The 19,245-nt window shown below is 37.8% G+C and overlaps 1 protein-coding gene across 18 annotated transcripts in view; it reads left to right on the top strand.

Annotated features, from left to right (window-relative positions):
- Npas3 (neuronal PAS domain protein 3) overlaps positions 1–19,245 on the top strand; it is an 869,823-nt gene that overhangs the window by 104,040 nt on the left and 746,538 nt on the right. For 8 of the 18 annotated variants that reach the window (XM_074068169.1, XM_074068167.1, XM_074068172.1 and 5 more), the window contains exon 2: positions 1–7. This exon is cut by the window's left edge and continues 83 nt beyond it. The exons of 6 other annotated variants lie outside the window; for them this stretch is intronic. In XM_074068169.1, the coding sequence (XP_073924270.1) occupies positions 1–7 (7 nt within the window). Of the gene's footprint in view, positions 24–19,245 lie in introns of all 18 variants that reach the window. 4 more of the 18 variants (XM_074068181.1, XM_074068182.1, XM_074068179.1 and 1 more) reach the window with 1 other exon arrangement.

Raw genomic sequence — 19,245 nt, 5'->3', positions numbered from 1 at the left:
ACCAGAAGTATGTTGAAATCTTTGTGAGTCTTCCTTCTGGCTCGTGCATCAGTGCTTGTGGTTGCCAGCTATTCAAAATATCCTTGTATTGAAACCTTATTTTTTACCAAGTTTAGTGGGGGAAAAAAACCAAATCAAACCAAACCAATTGAAAACAACTAAAAAATTTGCCTCTGGAATCAAAACAGAAAAAAAAATGTTTATTCTTTTGAAATTGTGATGGTCTAAAAGTTTTTTTTAATGACTATATTAGAGTGCTTAGGTAAGCTTCTTTATATTGCAATAAACAAGTACTTATATGCAAGAAAATCTCAGCAAAATACATTGCACAGGTGCTACGCATCTTAGGGATTTGAAAGGTGTGTTATGTATAAATTAGCTGTCACTTTTTTTCAATCCTGTAATGGAATGATGAGTTGTAATTTGCATAATCCTTTAAGAAGTCAAATTATACTGTCATGTAGCAGACTTAACATGCTAGCTAAGATTTCAGAGCTTTGCAGCTAATTACTATGTACCTTACAGGACAGTTAAATTGAAGTTGAGTCCTCTGTCTTTACTGCCATTGCTTTGTCCATTACTTAACAGAATCTGCAGTTTTGGTAACGAGGTATTGTTACTATCACTGAAGTAAACACTCTTCTCTGGGGAGGAAATGGCATCTTAGTATATTGTAGTTTGATTTGCATTGCTTTTGCCAAGACAAAAGTTGGTTTTTTTTTTTTTAAACAGTATTCCAATTGGAGTCTTCCAAAAAAATAGAAATGTATGCTTTCTAGAAAAGTTATAGAATACTGATTGAAGTAACACTACACTTAATTAAATTCCCTTATAGAAAATGCAAAGTAACATAAACATAATTCCACAGAAGGCATTAGTCTTTCTGTAAATTCTTTACAAATATACTTTGGTGTGTTTTTGTCCTCTTCTTGTGTCTTAACTTCTATTGCAGTAGAATGTTATTTTTGAAAAAAACTTACTGCTCTTTTTTTCCTTAAAAGTCCTTTCTGAATACAAGCTGGTGAGTTCCACTTTCCTTTATTCCTCTGATGTAGAACATCCTCTTTCATGGTGTGTTTCACTTTTTAAGTGATCAGGAAATGCTGGTGGCTGTGCAGGCTTCTCTCTGAAATGGGCACAAAGTGGATCCTGGATGAAGCTGGAATTGTTCCCTGCCTAGAGTGGTTTAGTTGATATCTGTATTACTGAACATTTACTATTTATCTCTATTTATTGATACTATGGTGCCTAGATTATGTTTTTCCTTTCATCAGAATTGGGGTAATAATAATGAAAAATTGTTTCTGATTTTTTAAAGAATTCTTTAATATTTGAGTCATTTATTATACCCTCTGGTGGCCAGGTTTCAGTAATTTGTTAGTGATTTGTGGTCTTGTGATTCCTGGATACTTTGAAGAAGCCTCTTCTTATATAGGAAGGGGGTCCTTTAAAGATGTTTTAAAGGAGCACTTGATTGTTGACCATTCAAATAATAGCAACCAGCAGTTTCAGGTGTCTGAAATCACTATCTGCTTAAAGTCAAGGTTGGTCAGTTTAAAGTGAGGAGTGTGGATGAGGCCAGGAGGAGTTTGGTCTATGCTAAGTCTTCTTTTCTAACTGCAGGAGTCATCTCAAGGGCTTGTTTTAAAAAAAAATTTTTTTTAAAGAATCAGTGTTATTTGTAGTCAAGATAGACACAGTAGGCAGCACAGCTGTGACTGCCAGGGAAAGTCACTAGGGGGATATTCATAACAAGGAAATATTGGCAAATAAATGATGAAGAAGGGGAGGAAATCCCCAAGATGTTAAATTGGAGCACTGTCAGTGAGATGATTAATGGTGTTGTGTATTTTAGTGAAGATGCTTATCTGAATTGTCTTCAAACTGTAGTGAACATAAAGCATTGGTGTACAAGTATGCAGAAAAGAAAAGGCCCTGGATTCAGATTTAATTTTCCCGAGTATTTTTTCTCTTTGACTTCTGGTTATTAGAAAGATGGTATTAATGCATATTATTTACAGAGTATGCTTATTCCATGTTTAGTATGGCTTAGCATCTATATAGCTCTCCTAGAGGGTTGAAGATGTTTTGTAAAAACCATGGTCGTTTTTCAACAATGCTGAGAGTGAGTATTCTTCACAAAAGGGAAATGGTGATGACCAGCAGTCAGGGCCACACAGCCACAGTGGCTGAAGGGCTACACTTTCATCAGTGGTGGGCAGTACAAGTTTTTAAAGATTCTTTGTCAGTTTCTGGTGACAGGGTAGCTTTCATGGAAGATCCTCTAGCTTTCAGTGTCAAGCTGTAAATAGCCTGATTTGGTGGCATGAGTTATCACTTGCCTGGAGGGATCGTTTAGCGATTATATCAACTTGTTTCTTTTGGAAAGTTACTCAACTTTCTTGGACCTCAATAATTAGTAATAGATAGAGGAATAGGTATAGACAAATGGCCTATAATTCTGTCGTCAATGAATTTAGAGACTATTGCTGAAATGTTTTTCAAACTGGGTTGCAAGCCAAATGGGGGCTATGAATCCAATTTAGTGGACCAAGGTCACTAGAAATAGAAGATTTTAAAACATTGTACATAGTGTGTGTTTTATTAAGGCTTCTGCTTTACTTTTATCTGCTGTGAATATGTACATGCAATCGCACATATGTATACTCTGGGTGGGTCATGTGGTAAAATATATGTCTTACTGAATTTCACATGCAAAAGTGAACGAGTCATTGGTATACAGAGTCGAGTAGATAAAGATGATCATAATGTAGAGAGCTGTGTTATTCTGTGTTCAGGGAACAGTGGATTATAAAGGAAATGGCAAGCTCCATGGAAAGGGCTCAAGTGTGAGGAGGCCACACTGCCTGGTCTCTCATGTCCAGTGGTGTGCTGGAGCTGACTCAGGTGAGACACAATTGTATGTACCTCCTTCTCTGTCCTTGACCTCAAGTTAGTAACTTGACATTAGAGAAAATATTTTCCCCATGGAAACTGGAAAATGCTCCAGATTAGGTAACCCTCCTCCTCCTCAAATGGTTGTTAAACACTTGCCAGCATGTCAATGTTCATATTCCTTCCAATTATATTTCTACAGTTTGATAATTGTAAATTGTTACATTTAAAATATTTTATATCATGCATTTAGATTTTATTGAGAATTACTAAAGTGATTATATAGTTCCAATAGAACTACAAATTTAAAGCAAACAGGGATATAAACCTGTGATTATTTCAGATGGTCTAATTCATTTCTTAAAAATGATGGCAGTAGTTACTCTAATTTCTTACATTCCATGCTTATGGCATTTCCAATTAAAAACTTCATATTGTAATTGGTGATACTGATCACTATTTTTTTGGCAAAGGGTAGAAATATGGTCTTTTAAAAAATTACTAATCATTTTGCAAATATTTTACAAGTCTCATTGTTCTATGCTAATCAGTCATTTCACTAACTAAAACTTTTGGGTTCTAGTCCTCTCTTTCCTCTTTACTGCCTTTTTGTAGATTGCATTCCTATCTCTGTATTTTTAGTAAACTCTTCTATAAAGTAATGGATTTGATAGATTCCAAAGTTCTTCCAAAGTTAAAATAATTGTCAACCCCCCCCATTTTTAATAATAAAAGTAAAAGAAACATAAGTGAATTTGAAAAAGGAGAAAAAGATACCTCCCTCCATAGTAACTATAGTTTTGAATGGTAGAGAGTCAGAAAATATTTGTGAGTCAGGAACTATTCATGGGCATAAGATGGTATTGTAGTAATAAGCCCAGGGAATATCACCTGTGTCAAAAAAATAGGTGACTTGGGTGTGGCAGTGCATACCTATAATCCCGGCACTAGGGAGACTGAGGCCAGAGGATCTAGAGTTCAAGGCCAGCCTGAGCTATATGCAAAATGTCTTGGGTCTGATTGCCCATTACTGGAAAAACAAGTTGATAGGAAGGGTAGGTAACCAGGTAGAAGAGTCAAGGGGGCCTCCTCACGTTTAACTGGCAATTGAGACATGGAGCGGAGCACTAAGGTAGAGGAATCTGAGGAAGAGTGGGGTGTCCTTAAAGCTGAATTTGACAACAGTTATTTCATCTGCACTCAGAAAAGATTGAATGAATCTGAGACTGGAATCCATTGCTAACATTGAGCTTAAGTGATACCTTTCTTGTGTGCACGGCAGGATCCATTTTAAACAGAGGAATTCAGCCCATGAGTCCTAGTCTCAAAGCGCAGCCAAGATTGAGGAACCCTGATTGAGAAGGTGTTTGTATTTGATTTAAACTCTTTATCACCTAAGGTGGAAGAGGCCTCTGGCAATGTTGTAAAATTTGCTTTTAACTGTCTTCCTGGTCCCTTGTCCATCCTTTGTGAAGTTATTCCACCTGGCTTCCTGGTTAGCACTTCAGATCGGGGCTGCACATCCACGGGCTGTTGTCTGTGCCCCTCAATGCTGGGCCATTTGCGTTTTAATAAGCTACTCCAAGTAAAGAAGTTGAAGGAAAAAAATAAAAGGGAATCTTCTCTAGTAGAATAATTTCAGACACCTTGACAGGGCCTGGAGAAATTAATTTAGGGGTCGAGGGGAGCGAACTCTTTCTTCCCTGAAAATAACAAACCCAGAATGTGGATATTCCACTCAGTAGAGTGTTGGAATTGGCCTTGGCCAAGAAGCACGGGCCTGGAAATGGGAAGATTCAGGCACAAAAAGGAAGGAATTGACAAGGTTCAGATAAGAGAATGAGTGAAGAAGAAAGGAACTCACTGAAGCTGTGTTGTACCAGAGTGCTAACCACTCTCATGAGTCACCCCAATTAAGGAAGACAAGGCAGGTACCTTGTCAGGCAGGCTGCTGGGGGTAGCTGGTCACTTAGGCTGAAGGGGAGGAAAAGGTCAAGGAGCACTGTGAATTCTTTCATTATTTTTTTAACCTGTTTGATTGATTGCTATTACATGGTCTTGTTTCCCCCTCACATTAGAATAATTTATGCCAGTTATATTGGGAAAAGTAAATAACAAAGGATGGAGAAAGAAACACACTATGAACTTCATAAAGAGCCCTAATAGAATCTGTATTTTAAGTAGACATTGAACTTTGTAGCAAGAACTGTTTCCAGCATTTCAATATCCAGATGAATTCTAATTTCCACATCCCACCTCAGCATGGTTTCTGGTGGTTTCTCCCAGTTAATTTTAGCTTCACACCAATGATTTTTGCCTGAAATTGAGTTGATGCAGTACATCTTGGTAATGTGCATAGCATGAAAGTATATTATTAAGGGCTTAATTCAGACTAGTTAAAAATTAATCAATTTATTTGTTAGTTTAACAGATGTTTTCAATATTGCCCATGGGTCACTAACTCATAGGTGACTGAGAAAACCTTGGTCTTTCATAAGCCTAGAAGACTAAGATATCAACAAGTAATTGTGGTTCTGCCTGAGAGGTGCCTCCAGAGAAACATGGCCCACTGTGGAAGGTGCCATGGAGAGGGATTGTTAATAGTCAGTACTGGTCTTCATGGTGGAGGAGATATTTGAACTTGGGGAGTGTGGCCTAAGGTAGTGATTTGGGCTAAAAGGCAGCATTGCTGGTGTAGGAAATTGCAAATATCCCAAAAGCAGGAATAGGGGCCTGGGGAAGGGTGGCAAGAAGTGAGGCTAGACAGCAAGGGAGAATAAAGGCATCAGATGGGGAGAACTGGGGTGTCTTCAGGAGAGAAAGAGTACGAGGGACAGCATGCTGGAGAATCACTCTGGCCTTAGGTTAGACCAGAGGCAGGAAACCTGCTGCTGCAAGTTTCAGCTCTTTTTGGTTTTGAAGCTTATGCTTTACAAGGAAAAAATGTGAAATTGTGTTGTTTGTAAGTTTGAAGTTAGTTTGATTTGTACACATCTTGGAGAACTCTCCCAATAGGAAATCCAGTTCAGGACCTGCCTGTGAACTAACTGCTTTCCTGACTTTAAGGAAATCCCTGTCTGCTTTTCTCCTCACAGGCCACTTGTAATTCAAGGAGCATGAATGCCAGAGAGCAAAAATGGATAGGCAAGGTAGTATGATTTAGAATGAAAGAATATTAATTGACTTCACTGCTGTATTTTCATTATGAGAGAGACAGCTACCTAGGTTTTAAAAAATCTGTTGTATGTATGAGACAATAGAAGCTTGAAGAGAAGAAAGGTCATGGTAGGAGGCACAGAGCTACACTGAGCCTGTTGCAGGCTGTTGAGCTGTGTATTCAAAACCACCAGCAGGTAGTTTCAGACACAGGTGGAGATACTAATGTGTTTGTGTTCAGATTTTACAAATAATATAGCAATTTTACAATTATTGTGATTTCCGTAAGTTTTCTTCACCTTAAGAGGAGCTCATTCTCTGCTTTATAAATGTATCTTTAATGAATCTTTGGACTTAGTTTATGCATTAGAGTGGAAGAATTGAGGTTTATTCTGTGATTGTGAACTACCTATTCTATATCTTCAATCCATGCATTAGAATTTAATCATTACCAGGTGTGATTAACCTCCTGAAAATGGGTCTGGGTTTGATTCTGGCTCCACCATTATCTATTAGATGTGGGACAGTGGCTAAGTTAATTCTTTAAGCATCTGTTTTCTCACCTCTAAAATGGGGGAAGAACTATCTCCTAGTTGTTTTGAGAATCAGAGTCATGGTGAAGATGATGATAGTTACTAGCATTATTCATTTTACAGGTAGAATAACAAAGGTTTATAGAACTGAGGAAACCCACTCAAGATAATAAAGGATGTGGTGAAATTTGAATTAATGTCATCAAACTATCACCCACTAGCCAAAAATAGCCTCTACACCCCCTGCCCATTTTGGTAAATAAGATTTCATTGGAACACAACCACACTCATTTATGTATATCTGTAACTCTTCCTGCTACATGGGCATCATTGAGTAGTGGTGACAGAGACCATATGGCTCACAAAACCTCAAATGTTTACAGTCTGTCCATTTACAGAAGAGGTTTGCCGACCTCTGCATTAGACCTCAGGCTGTCTGACTTCAGAGCTCAAGGTCCAAACCACAAAAACACTTATCATGCTTGGCATATACTAAGTATCTACTAAATGAGTATTGCTTTGTTCCTTACAACTTATGGTACAACTGTTTACCTCACGGAGCTCTTAGTTACAAAATGGAAATAAGTATTCAATCTCCAAGTTAAGCCATAATGACTATGGAGAGATGCTGAACAACTTAAAGTTCTGAAAGGAATGTACTCTGAGTAGTTGTTCTTGTTATTTATTACTGTTTCTCATATAATATAAATGAGGAAAGCTCCATTTTCATAGCACTCAAAGTATAATATTCCATTAAAGGAGTATTATGAATTTTAGTGAACGTGCAGGAAACTTTCAGTGTCTGTTAAAATATTTCATGTACGATAAAATTTCATATTTTTAAGGAATTTAAGAAAATGTGTTTATGAAAATACATAAAATGGGTGGAAAGGCCATTTACAAAAAAAGTATTAGAATCTGTATTGTTCAAATATTAATAAGCAGTGGTTACAGTAGAAAAAGTATACCAGGATTTATTTCTTTTAATGACAAGATAAACAACATCCCTCCCCTAATACTCTTATCAATAAAAAAGGGATGAGATTATAGTTTCTACTTTTCCCTACATAGAACATTTATTTCCATGTGTTTTTTTCTCTTGACTTAGGGGATTCTCTGTCTTCTGCTCAGTAAATGGCCTGGGATTTGTGTTACCTTAGAGCTTGCAAAGCATACTGGTGGGATTTCAACTTGTGTTGATGTGATGTTCTCAGAATTCCTTTTTCCTAGACCCAATACCTAGTTCTGGGTTGGTGAATGAGTGGTTCCTAGATTAGTCACCTCATGACATTTTATCCTTATCCTCTTCTCTTGGAATATTTTTTAAAATATAGAGTCAGTACATTTTAATTCAGTAACAAATTCAGGTAAGCAAAAGAAACATCAGTGCCATTTGTATTTTTACCATGCATAAGATAGCCACCGTTAAGAATGTGGTGTCTGTTCCTGCAGTCTACTGCATAATTGTACTCACATTCCTGTCACTTTTTATAGACGTTTCTTCATATATAGGTGTTTTCTTCAAAGTCTACCTACAGATGTCTCAGCTGGGAAGTCTCTGGAACCAAGTTTTTAGGGGAAACTAGAGGCTGAATGGTTACCTTCTGCGTGGGAGCTGCGTTTTGTGGATTTCCTGATGCAACAGACTTTTCTCCTGTTGTAGTTTGTATTTACTTTCTGCATTTGTCACTAGTTTTTGTGTGGGGCTTTAAATTCCTCTAACAAGAACTAGTGATGTACTCATTATTGATAAGATTTTTCAGGAGAAAAATCCTTCCTTATCACCTCAATATTCATTTTTATCTAGAAGTAGTACAGCATTTAAATGTGGAAATAGTGCCGCAAGTTAAAGGGTAAAGCCCACGGTGGGAAGGGTGTGTGTGTGGGGGGGAGTTGAAGAACCATATGGCTTTTTTAGATCAGAATATGGACATGTAGGAGTAGTAACTTAATAGTTTCTGGCTGCTTTACAAGCTCATACTCTCACATGCCATGTCTGCTGCATCTTTTGCTAGGTTGCTTAAAAAGAGAATTCCATTTACTATGTTTGGCATTGAGATGTTTAGATCTAGTTCTCAAAGCAGAGTGAGGGCTGGGTCCTTCGAGGATTTTGGTTCATTGACCAACATGAAAAGAAAACATACTTCAGTGAATTTTTTTTTCCCCCATTGGCAAACTTGAGGCCTTTGTGAGTCACATATCACCGAGAATTCTTTGGAATCGGGTGCTTGATGTTTATGTGGCTAAATAGACTATTGCTGTATTTTATTTAAAACCTAATTTCCCTTCTCCCTCAGCCCAGTTTGTAAAGGATCCATAGGCCTCGGTCCTCAGCTGTTCACACGTGTAACCTATTAGGAGAGGCCTATTTCTTACCAGCAGTTCTCATTATTTTACATGCATTTTTACCAACCTAAGCTTTCATACCAACATCATTTTCCTGACTGTTGCCTGTCAGGGGTGCTTATGCTGAATCATAGCCTCAGCCTTGAAACTGAGAGCTACAAACCCCTTTTGATGTTTCTTCTCTTCGCTTTCTCTCTCAACTTACTAACAAAACTGTCTTGAGGGTAAAGTGGACTTAGCATGGCTCCATCAAGCAGAAAGTCTCCTGTTCTGTGTGCTTTAGGACCATCTGTATGTCCTGGTGAAGAGCACATTTTGCAGTAACTGCAGGGGGCTCTCTGCTCACTTTCAGGGGAGCAGCGTACTCTTCCGGGACTGACTGACTGATGGTTTACAAAGGGAGAAAAACAGCAGTTCTGACTTTCATTTCCCTGGTGAAATTCACCAGGTGTCCTAAGTTTTGAATTAATATCAGTGGACATGGTGGATTCATGTCACCACCTTTCATAACAGGAGGTTTGGTGTGGGACTGAGAGTAGAGGGCAGGGGTATTCCTGGTTTCTGATCTGATAGTGAGATTGTTTATCTTTATTTTTTCTGAATCCTTCTTGCCCAGAGCTAGTAACAATTTACAGGAGACTAATAGGAACAAAGAATGCTGACATTTTAAAATTTATCATAGTATTTGTGAAATGCTTCAGGGAAGAGAAGACTAGAAAACTAAAATTATGGGCCAACAAATTTCAAGTAGAATATATTTTTACAAGGATCTAGGCCAAGCTTGGTTCACTTGCACCAAAGATAGTTTAATTGTGTCTTTCTGCCATTTGAAGGCAACACTCATTGATGTAAGGCCTTTCTACTGTGAGGCCAAGTTGTTCCTTCTGGAGTTAACAGAAGTTTTAACTCTTAACAGTGAAATGTTTCAGTCTCACCATTTTATGTCTGTGTTGGCTGGTTTTCCATGTGTAATGAGACTGGATTTCCGAAGAAAAGGGACTAACATGTTTTGTGTTTCTCAGGCATTATTGTAATTGACCTATGCAGTGCTATTTGAAAAAAGCAATATGCTGATTTTGTACTTGAGAAAATAGAGTTTCAGAGAGAGTAGACAGGTTGCTCTGTTCTCACAACTAGTTAGGTACAGTCTGATAACTAATGCATAAGAGAGGAAATCAGGTCTGGGTGGCCCAGTAGCTCATCCCCTTTCAACTGGGTGACATATTGGAGCTGGATGGTACTTTACCACAGAAATGCATTCATCCTGTATTAAATGATCATCTGTTGATATCAATTTCTGCAAAGAAGGTATAGGACACCAAGGAACTTAAAGTTATCCTTTGCAGGAGGAAGATTGGTCATTTTAATATTAGTCACTTAAAGAACATATGGCCAGTGTTCTTTGTGTGTAGAGCTGTACACTCCAGCCTGGGAGTTGTCAGCTCCCCCACCCCATACTCTGTGGAAATTCCATTGATCCTTACACTGCAGTTATTACATAGAAATAGATGCATCTATTCCATCTATCTGCCTCTTTCCAAACTCTAGTTTTATTTTCAACTGCACACATTCCTACATGTGTTCCACTTTATATCAACCTTCACATGTAATAAATAGCAAATTTGCAAGCATGTCCATGGAAATTCCCAATTAATCCTCAAAGCAACCCAGTGAACTGTGTTTTGTTTCTATTTTATATGGAAAAAACCCCAAATCCTGGAGTCATAACCATGGTGCAGCATGGCTGGCTTACAATTCAAGACCTTTCTTAACTCCCTTTTAGGGGTGTCTCCAAGACAGTGTACTCATTCCTGGAAAACAGAACCAACATATTCTCAAAACTTCTCTCATACCTTGTACTGCTTTCTTCTTTTATCTTCATTTCTACAGTCAGTCATACGCACTCTTGGTGTCATCTTTCATTTTGACTCTTCTCAATAAGTTTTGGTTGTAGACTTTAAAAATACTTCCTTTCTTTTCCCATTTTCCTAATTCAAGTGATTATCTCATTACTAGATTGTTACACTCTACTAATTAGTCTTCCTATTTCCCTCTTGCAAAGTTTGATTCAGATAAATAAATACCTGAATCCTATTGTATACAATACACCGTATTAAGCAATGTGAGAGTCTTCCATTCTGGGCTACATTATAAATAGTTTCTGGGATAAGTACTGTTTCTAACCTATTTCCTTGCTCAAAGTCATTGAGTGCTCATTCTTGCTGCATATAACCTTAGCGTAATATTCAAATCCACCATCTTGCCCCAGTCTCCCTTTCTGCTTCCTCATCTCTTTAGGCATTTCTCAGCACTGGCTCTCTGCTCGTGTCCATGAAACACATTCACAACTCCTTACTTGCTCTTCACCTTTGTTCCTCCTCTGTGAACTCTCTAAACTAGTTTAATCCACAGTGGTTTCTCTCTTAACACAATAATTGTGTACCATCTATAACAAACTATTGTTTGGAATGTATCAGTGAATAAGGACCAAAAATCTTTCCCTCAAAGTTAGTTAGAATTAGAAACAGATGGGAAACACCAAACATTAAGAATGAAAGAAATTGCATAGTCTGTTAGATGGTGGTTGGTGTCGTGGAACAAAAATAGAGGTTAGGAAGGAATTAGGAATGCTGGGGAGAAGGCAGGTAGGTTGTATCTTCAAATAGGTGAGACCCTGTTAAAAAAGATGACATTTCAGCGAAGATTCTAAGGAAGTAAGGGAGGTGAGAATTAGGATAGCCAGGAGAAAATATTCCAGGTACAAACCCCCCCAATATTCCAGGTACAAAAACTGAAGCTGAAGAGTTTCGAGTGTGCTCAACATTGGGGAATGTGTGTGTGTAAGGAGACAGTGGAAGGTGACATGGACCCAGCACAGAGAATGCTGGCAGGCCAGGTAAGGCCTTGGGAAGAGTTTGAATTGAATAATGGCATCTAATTTATTCTTGAAACTTGTCTGGCAAGTTGAGAGGGTAGAGCAGGGGCTGGAGACTCCTGCTGTAGTTCAGGTCCCTAAACAGTGGCAAGAAGAATTTGGATTCTGAAATATATTGAAGGAAGAGCCAGGATTTCCTGATGGATTGGATGTGAAGGGAGAATATAAAAGAAAATGAAGTAAATATTGAATCCAAGATTAAATTCTAACATTATTTACATTTACTCAGTCACATGTGTGACAGCACTCAATCATATGTATGCAAATAACTTTCAGAAACTTGTAATTATAGAAATGAGGCATGATATAAACTTTTAAGTTAAATAGTAAGTATGTGTGTGTGTGTGTAATATCTTCATAAGACTATGAACTTCTTAAAAGTATTATTCACTTAGTGTGGGGAGCGGATTAAAGCCTATGAGAACTGGACACAAGCAAGGCGCGAGATGCAGTTAATTGCTTTTACCTGTAGGCCGAGTTAGGCACAGCCCTTAGCCACCAAACAGGGAAAGGCAGAACAGCTGTGTCTTCTAAACTGCTGAATGCAGGTTTCTCCTGTTGTAATGTCACACCCCTCCCCGTGGCTCCACCTGTTTGCTGCCATAAAAGACCCCTGAAGGAGGAAGATGGGCTTTTGCTTTTGGCTCTTTGGGCTTTTTGGTGTGGGAAGCTTTTGGAAGGGAAAAGAATTGTTGAAGGGAAAATGCTAAAGAGGGGTTGATAGAAAGTCTGCACCGAGAACTTTAACATAGGCTTGAGAAAGCATTGAGAAAGCAAAGCTGAGAACGTCATACATAGGCCTCAGGAAAGGTGAAGCCAAAGAGAACATGGGGCAGTGCACAGTAAAAGTCTAAGGACCGAGACCTTAAGAGTTGTGCAGATGCAGGTTGTGGGCTCGGCTGTTTGCAAGTTTGAGCACTGAGGCTTTTAGAGAGCTGGAGATGGGACGGTGCAAGCCTAGGGGCTAAAGATAAGCTGAGAGCAAACATGGGACAGTGCGAGCCTAAGGAAAGAGGTTGTAAAGAACTGTAAGGAGCAAGGCCTTGAATGAAGATAGAGAAAGAGAAGCAATGAGGGTTGTGCGTCTCCAGCTGAGTGTACAACACACCTGACCACAACTTTCTCTCTGTCTATCCTGTGTCTTTTGTAAAATCTCAAGTCGCCCCCAGTGAAGCCCAGCAATAACCAACGAGCGAGAGAGACAACCTTGCTCCAGCAAGGGAGGGAGCGTGAGAACAGCGCCCCCTTCAACTTAGTCACGCCACAAACATTGTAAAGGGTGCTTATCGAAGGCCAGTGATTGTCTCGCATCTCTGTAGTCCCAAATGCAGTTAGAGCACCTCAGTGTAGTGGTAAGTGCTCAGGCTCTGTTGGGAGGCTGATGTATGCAAACCCTAGTTCTAGTCCCTGTTTTCTGGGTAATCTTGAATAAGTTACGTAAACTCTGTTTTTCCTTGTTTTTCATCTGTGACATAATACACTCTCATAGAGCTTACCATGGTTGATTGAACTGCTGAGAACAATGCCTGGGACATAAATGCTAAGTAATCAAATAGTGTTTTCACACCCAAGCAGGTGTTCAGGAAACATAAATTAAAAGAGAATTTTATATTTGGAGTGACCCTCACCCTTTAACCACCCTTGTTCCAAACCTATTAAACCTATCAAGATGCATGGTTAATAAATGTGAGTAATAAGACCCCATAGTAAACATTGCTCTCTTGTTGATGGTTAAAAAATAACAGAGAATTGCATTGTGATCAGCCAAATGACCTGTCTTTCTGTAGGGCTGGGTGAGGAGGCTGTTTAGCCACCCTTCTGGGTACATTTGATTGACAGACTGGTGAACAGCGTTTAAATATCTAATACATAAAAAGATCAGTGTTGTCTTATTATTTTTTAGCTTAAAATGTTGAATGTGTATTAAAATGAGAAAAATAATTTCAGGATAGATATGACTTTCCTAGTACATAAAAGCAAAGATATCACATCAAGGAGGGAATATTATTTTTTTGCCCAAATACAGGAAATTACTATTTTTCCCTCCGTGTTTATATTTTGATACCTAATATCTCCTTCCTTTCTTTCTTCTTTCGTGTGATGGTTGTCCCTTTTATCCCTCTTACTATCAGCAACTTACTTGGCCTCCCAATCCAAGACAGAGCAGCACACTGTTGCTGTGTGACACACTCACTCTTCAGCATCCGAGGTTGGGTTGAAGAGCAGCTAAATTCTGCTTTCATTGTGTCTGGTCCTCCAGCGAGGCACTCAGGTTCTGTCAGTGCTCACAATCCTGATCCCATTCTCTGCATCCTAGATGGCTGTGCAGACAGTGGCTGTCAATGAACAACAGGTAAATATTGAACAAGGAAGCCCTTTTGATTAGCTTTGTGGATCATTATTTAAAAGTAGTGTGCAGTCCGAACAGCTCCATCACTCCCGATCATAGCACATGGCGTGGGGTCACAGCATTGAGCTGCGGGTTGGAGAGCTGAGAACGCTTTCTCTTACTGTACCTGGGTCTGCATTCATGTAGTGCTGGACCAGTTATGGCTATCCAATGAGTAGAGTGATGACTATTTAGCATAGCACAAATTGTGAAATATTTAAGAGGGTGAAACATGAAGCTTGCTCTGATGTGACTTGTGGTGTGTATATATAAACATATTAAAGCATGTTTGATATTTTTGAAGTATATACTAATATGGTTACTCTTATCTTTTTACCTACGTTTAGAAATCTTTTATCTAATAAGGAATAGAGACAGAGGAGACTGAGAATGAACTTTTGGCCTTACTAGTATGTACTTGAAAGAACTAATTTCAGCCTGTATCCATTTTCTAGCTTTTGCCAGTACCACCTCATGGGTACAACTTACCTGCATGACATGTTTTACCACAAAGGTCAGGCCATAGTTGATGTGCTATTAAGTGATTTTTTTACCTAGTCATTGAATCGCATGACAAAATGACTTATCATTTATGAACAACATTGTGGTCATTAGTAATTAATATTTTGAGCATCCATACAGATATGCATGGAACTTACTAAAAAGACATAGGTAGGATCAAGTAGAAAAGCCTTTCTAGATCAACACTGTTCATAAAAAGATGATAAACCACAATAAGGCTATTTATGCATTTTAAGTAGAGACTCGAGTCGATGGCCAAATAAGCAATTCTAAAACGTTTTCAAAAGCTGAACCTTTTAGAATAAATCTTTTAGTTGAGAGTTTTAATTGTGTTGTGCTATAGAAATAATATTTAGAAAATGATCTGTAATAACTAAGGTGACGAAAGCAACTGATAACAGTAATAGAAATCTACCTCCTCCATACTCACATTCTAGACCAAGGGGTTAAAACTATAGGCATTGTATGACACTTCAAATATGCAATTGCAAATTTTTAATTTGCTTAACGAGGTGGGTAAATGTGATTGTTTCTATTTATCACATACAAAACACAAAAGTTGCATAATCTATACTACTGGATGAGGTCTTAATTTTTATGTGTAACTTAAGTATTAAACCCATACAACCTAGTCAACATAACATCTTCAAAATAAATATTTTAAAAATTATTTGAATAATAAATAAAATGTAATTATACTAGATCAGTAAATTACATGCTTCTGTCACATTTCTGAGGAAGAGATGTTTTCATATCTTTAAAAATGTCTGTTTTGCTTTTAAATAGTGGCAAATATTAATATTCTTGCTATTTAATTGTAATTCTCTGGAGTAACTGGGAATCTCCCACCCCTGAAAAGGAAAGGATTTAAAATTTCATTTAAAATTTAATCTCCATTGTACAAGTGTTAGTCACAAAGCAAGGTATTAGAAATCATTGATTATTTTGAAATTTAAATTAAACCTCTAATGAGAGCATGAAAAACATCATAGGTGGAAAATGCAACAAAGGGGAAATTTTCTTTGTGATTGAAATATGCTGAGCACTTAGGTTGTTTAAAGAGCAGTAGCCATACAAAGTGGTTACTCTTTTCCTAATGGACCCAGGATCTGATTTGGATTAGGTTCCAGGTGAACATGTGTTAGGTGAACTTATTTTAACCCTGAGTAAACATTTCACCATCCCATACAAGTAGAACATAATTTGACATAAATGTTCGTTTAGAGCTGCATCGGCAGGGGATGCTATGGGTGAGGTGGAATTGGCAGGGCCTGGTGGCTGCCAGAGCTGGAACTTTTAGGCCTTGGTTCTCTTTTCACTATAGGTAATGAATTCAGTGCCTACTTCCTGTCTGGGAGGAAACTTGGTATCAATATTCTGACCTATATTTGTTTATTTATATGAAAATACATATCTTTAAAGTTTCCTAGTTTATACAACTTAAAACTACGTTATGTTTATTTTCTAACCTGAAACACAATGAGTTAGAGAAGCATTTTTTTAAATGATAGCAACACTATTGCTGATTTTTAATACTCTATTTTAAACACTGGATAGTGTGGTAATGCTTTATTTGGGGAAAATGGAATGTATCAGGGGAGGGAGTGAACGTTTTTAAAGTTACCTGGCTCCATCCAGACATGAATATTTATTTATCAAGGTAGTATTCATCATCTCTTTGTGGGAAGATAGCCCAGATTTCAAAGAAGCTGCAAGCCAGTAGAGGAAATAACACATATAATAATTTACTGATTCAGTAATTATTTAGTGAATGCCTACTAAGTACCAGGCATTGTCCAGTGGTGAATAGGACATCCAGAGTTCCTAAAGCATGGGGCTTACATTCAATTGAGGGGCAGACAATACACAGATACATATTGGTTTTAAAAGTTGTGCTCTAATCAGGGCAAGGGGATAGAGGGTAACAAGCATTTTTGATATAAGACAGGGCATGGGAAATTCCCTAAAAATAAGCCTGCATTTCATAGCTCTCTACAAGTCCTGAAGGGGAAACAACATTTGCAGTTGTGGAGAATGTTGAAGCTTACACTTGAAGGTTGAGAATGAATGAGCCATGGTTGGACATGATGCATAGAAAATAAAAAGGGATGAGGCTGATGGGACCATGAAGAAAAGAGGAATTTGGATTTGGCATTTGTCAGTACATTGAAGTGTTGGGGGGCAAAGAAAAATGGAAATGGAATGTTGTAGGCTTTACTACCTTTTGTGTTTATGTGGAGTAGATGAGAGAGAGAGGCCAGTTGACAGGCTGTATGAGAACCATGAAATGAGGAAACTATAAAATTTCTACCTACACAAGCATGGACTATTTCAGGTTTTACTTAAGGGCTTCTATGTGAACATGGGATGGGGTAGAGGAATTATGACATCTCATCCGTGAAAGTGGTTGCAAACTGCAAAGTTTGAGAGCTGCTATTGCAGGTCCGTATGCTGGCTGTGGACTACCTGATTACTTACATTCTTCAACAGGATTCAATCAAGAAAACACTCCTTAAAATCATATATTTTGATCCAGCACCAAAAAGAAAGAACTCACGAGACAGGTAAGAATCTTGGGCTAGATTAGACAACTAAAAATTGTTCCACAGATGGCTAGTAAGACATGGCCAACATTTAGTTTCTGTTTACATATAAGAACTAAATACCTTACTGTTATAGGAAAGATAGTAAGCTGATCTCAAATAGACGAGCTTTGGTTTCACCTTTGTCAGTAAGTGTTGCCTGTACATTGAGGTGCCAATCAAATATAACAAGAGCATGTTCTGGGTGACAGTGCAGGCTAACAGGTCACTGCATGAGAACTATGTGGATGGGTTTGCTAATGATGGAGCTGATTTATGCAATTAATGTTCATTTGTGACAATCATCATATTGAGGGGAAGTTTTTTTTTTTTTTTCATAAAATTCTTCTGATCTGTTGTTTGTGAACTTCAAGATTCACACTCTTATTAGCTCAGTTCCTACTTCCATCTAGAGGAAGAAAAAATCTTTAATCATCATTTCTTTAGAAATTGTAATTGAAGTGCTATATTTTATTTTCTGCTTCAGTATACGAGCCCTACTTGAGATGTTCAATTGTATAGATGTAGGTTTTTATCTTTTAAATCATAAGAATACTTTGATTATTAGGCTAGTAGAGTCTCAGGGCTAACCCAGTTTATATAGAAATGTTGACAAATATTTCAAGGTTTTGTGCATAAGGCTTATACTTACTGCACTTACTATTGTGTTCCTTGTTTATTTTGAAAAGTATGTAGGCTATGGGGGATTTTTATAAGATGTTTATACATTTTTCATCAAGCAAGGTGACTTTTAAGAGCATGAGTGTGAGTAACCTGAAAGGGAAGCTGACAGTCCTTAGCAATTTCTTAGGTATCTTAGCTTATATCATTTTAAAGCACTTTGGTTCCTTTGGTAATTCACTTTGTTTTTTCATTTCATGTCTATTGTTGTAAAATTCTTCATGACCTTTATTTCTGAGGTACATCCTACACATGCTACCTCTTCTCTCAGCTCATGAAACTGCAATCACTAAAATGCAACTAATGTTCAGTCCCCATAGATGAGCCTGCCATGTCTTTCCTTGGTTCATTCAGAAGTTACCGGCAAGATGCTAGAACACACTTTATAGTGGCTTCTGTTAGTCAACAGAAACACTCAGAAAACTGCATCTTTTGTGCTAAATAGTAGACAACTGAAATGGGGAAAACTTATAATCATAAATTAATTTCTATAAAATGTTAAGGGAGGCCATGAGAAAATAAATACTAATAAATAGCTTTAGAATTTAATCTTTAACAAACTATTTTCTTTTTTTTTTCCATTTTTCTTTTATTATTCATATGTGCATACAAGGCTTGGTTCATTTCCCCCCCCTGCCCCCACCCCCTCCCTTACCACCTACTCCGCTCCCTCCCTCTCCCCCCCCCAATACCCAGCAGAAACTATTTTGCCCTTATTTCTATTTTTTTTTTTCCATTTTTCTTTTATTATTCATATGTGCATACAAGGCTTGGTTTATTTCTCCCCCCTGCCCCCACCCCCTCCCTTACCACCCACTCCACCCCCTCCCGCTCCCCCCCTCAATACCCAGCAGAAACTATTTTGCCCTTATTTCTAATTTTGTTGTAGAGAGAGTATAAGCAATAATAGGAAGGAACAAGGGTTTTTGCTGGTTGAGATAAGGATAGCTATACAGGGCATTGACTCACATTGATTTCCTGTGCGTGGGTGTTACCTTCTAGGTTAATTCTTTTTGATCTAACCTTTTCTCTAGTACCTGTTGTTTAAAATTTCCTAGCATTTTAAGATTTGGTTTAATATTTTGTTAATTGGTAGAATCAGAAATGGAACTGCATTAAAATTAAACTTAGTTTTTAAATCATTACTCTTTGTCTATTTCAATAATAATCAGAATTGGCCTTTAAAGCCTTTAGCCAATGAAACTA

Source organism: Castor canadensis, chromosome 3 (genome assembly GCF_047511655.1).
Source record: "Castor canadensis chromosome 3, mCasCan1.hap1v2, whole genome shotgun sequence".
NCBI lineage: Eukaryota > Metazoa > Chordata > Mammalia > Rodentia > Castoridae > Castor > Castor canadensis.
This window is presented reverse-complemented; position numbering and strand designations above follow the sequence as displayed.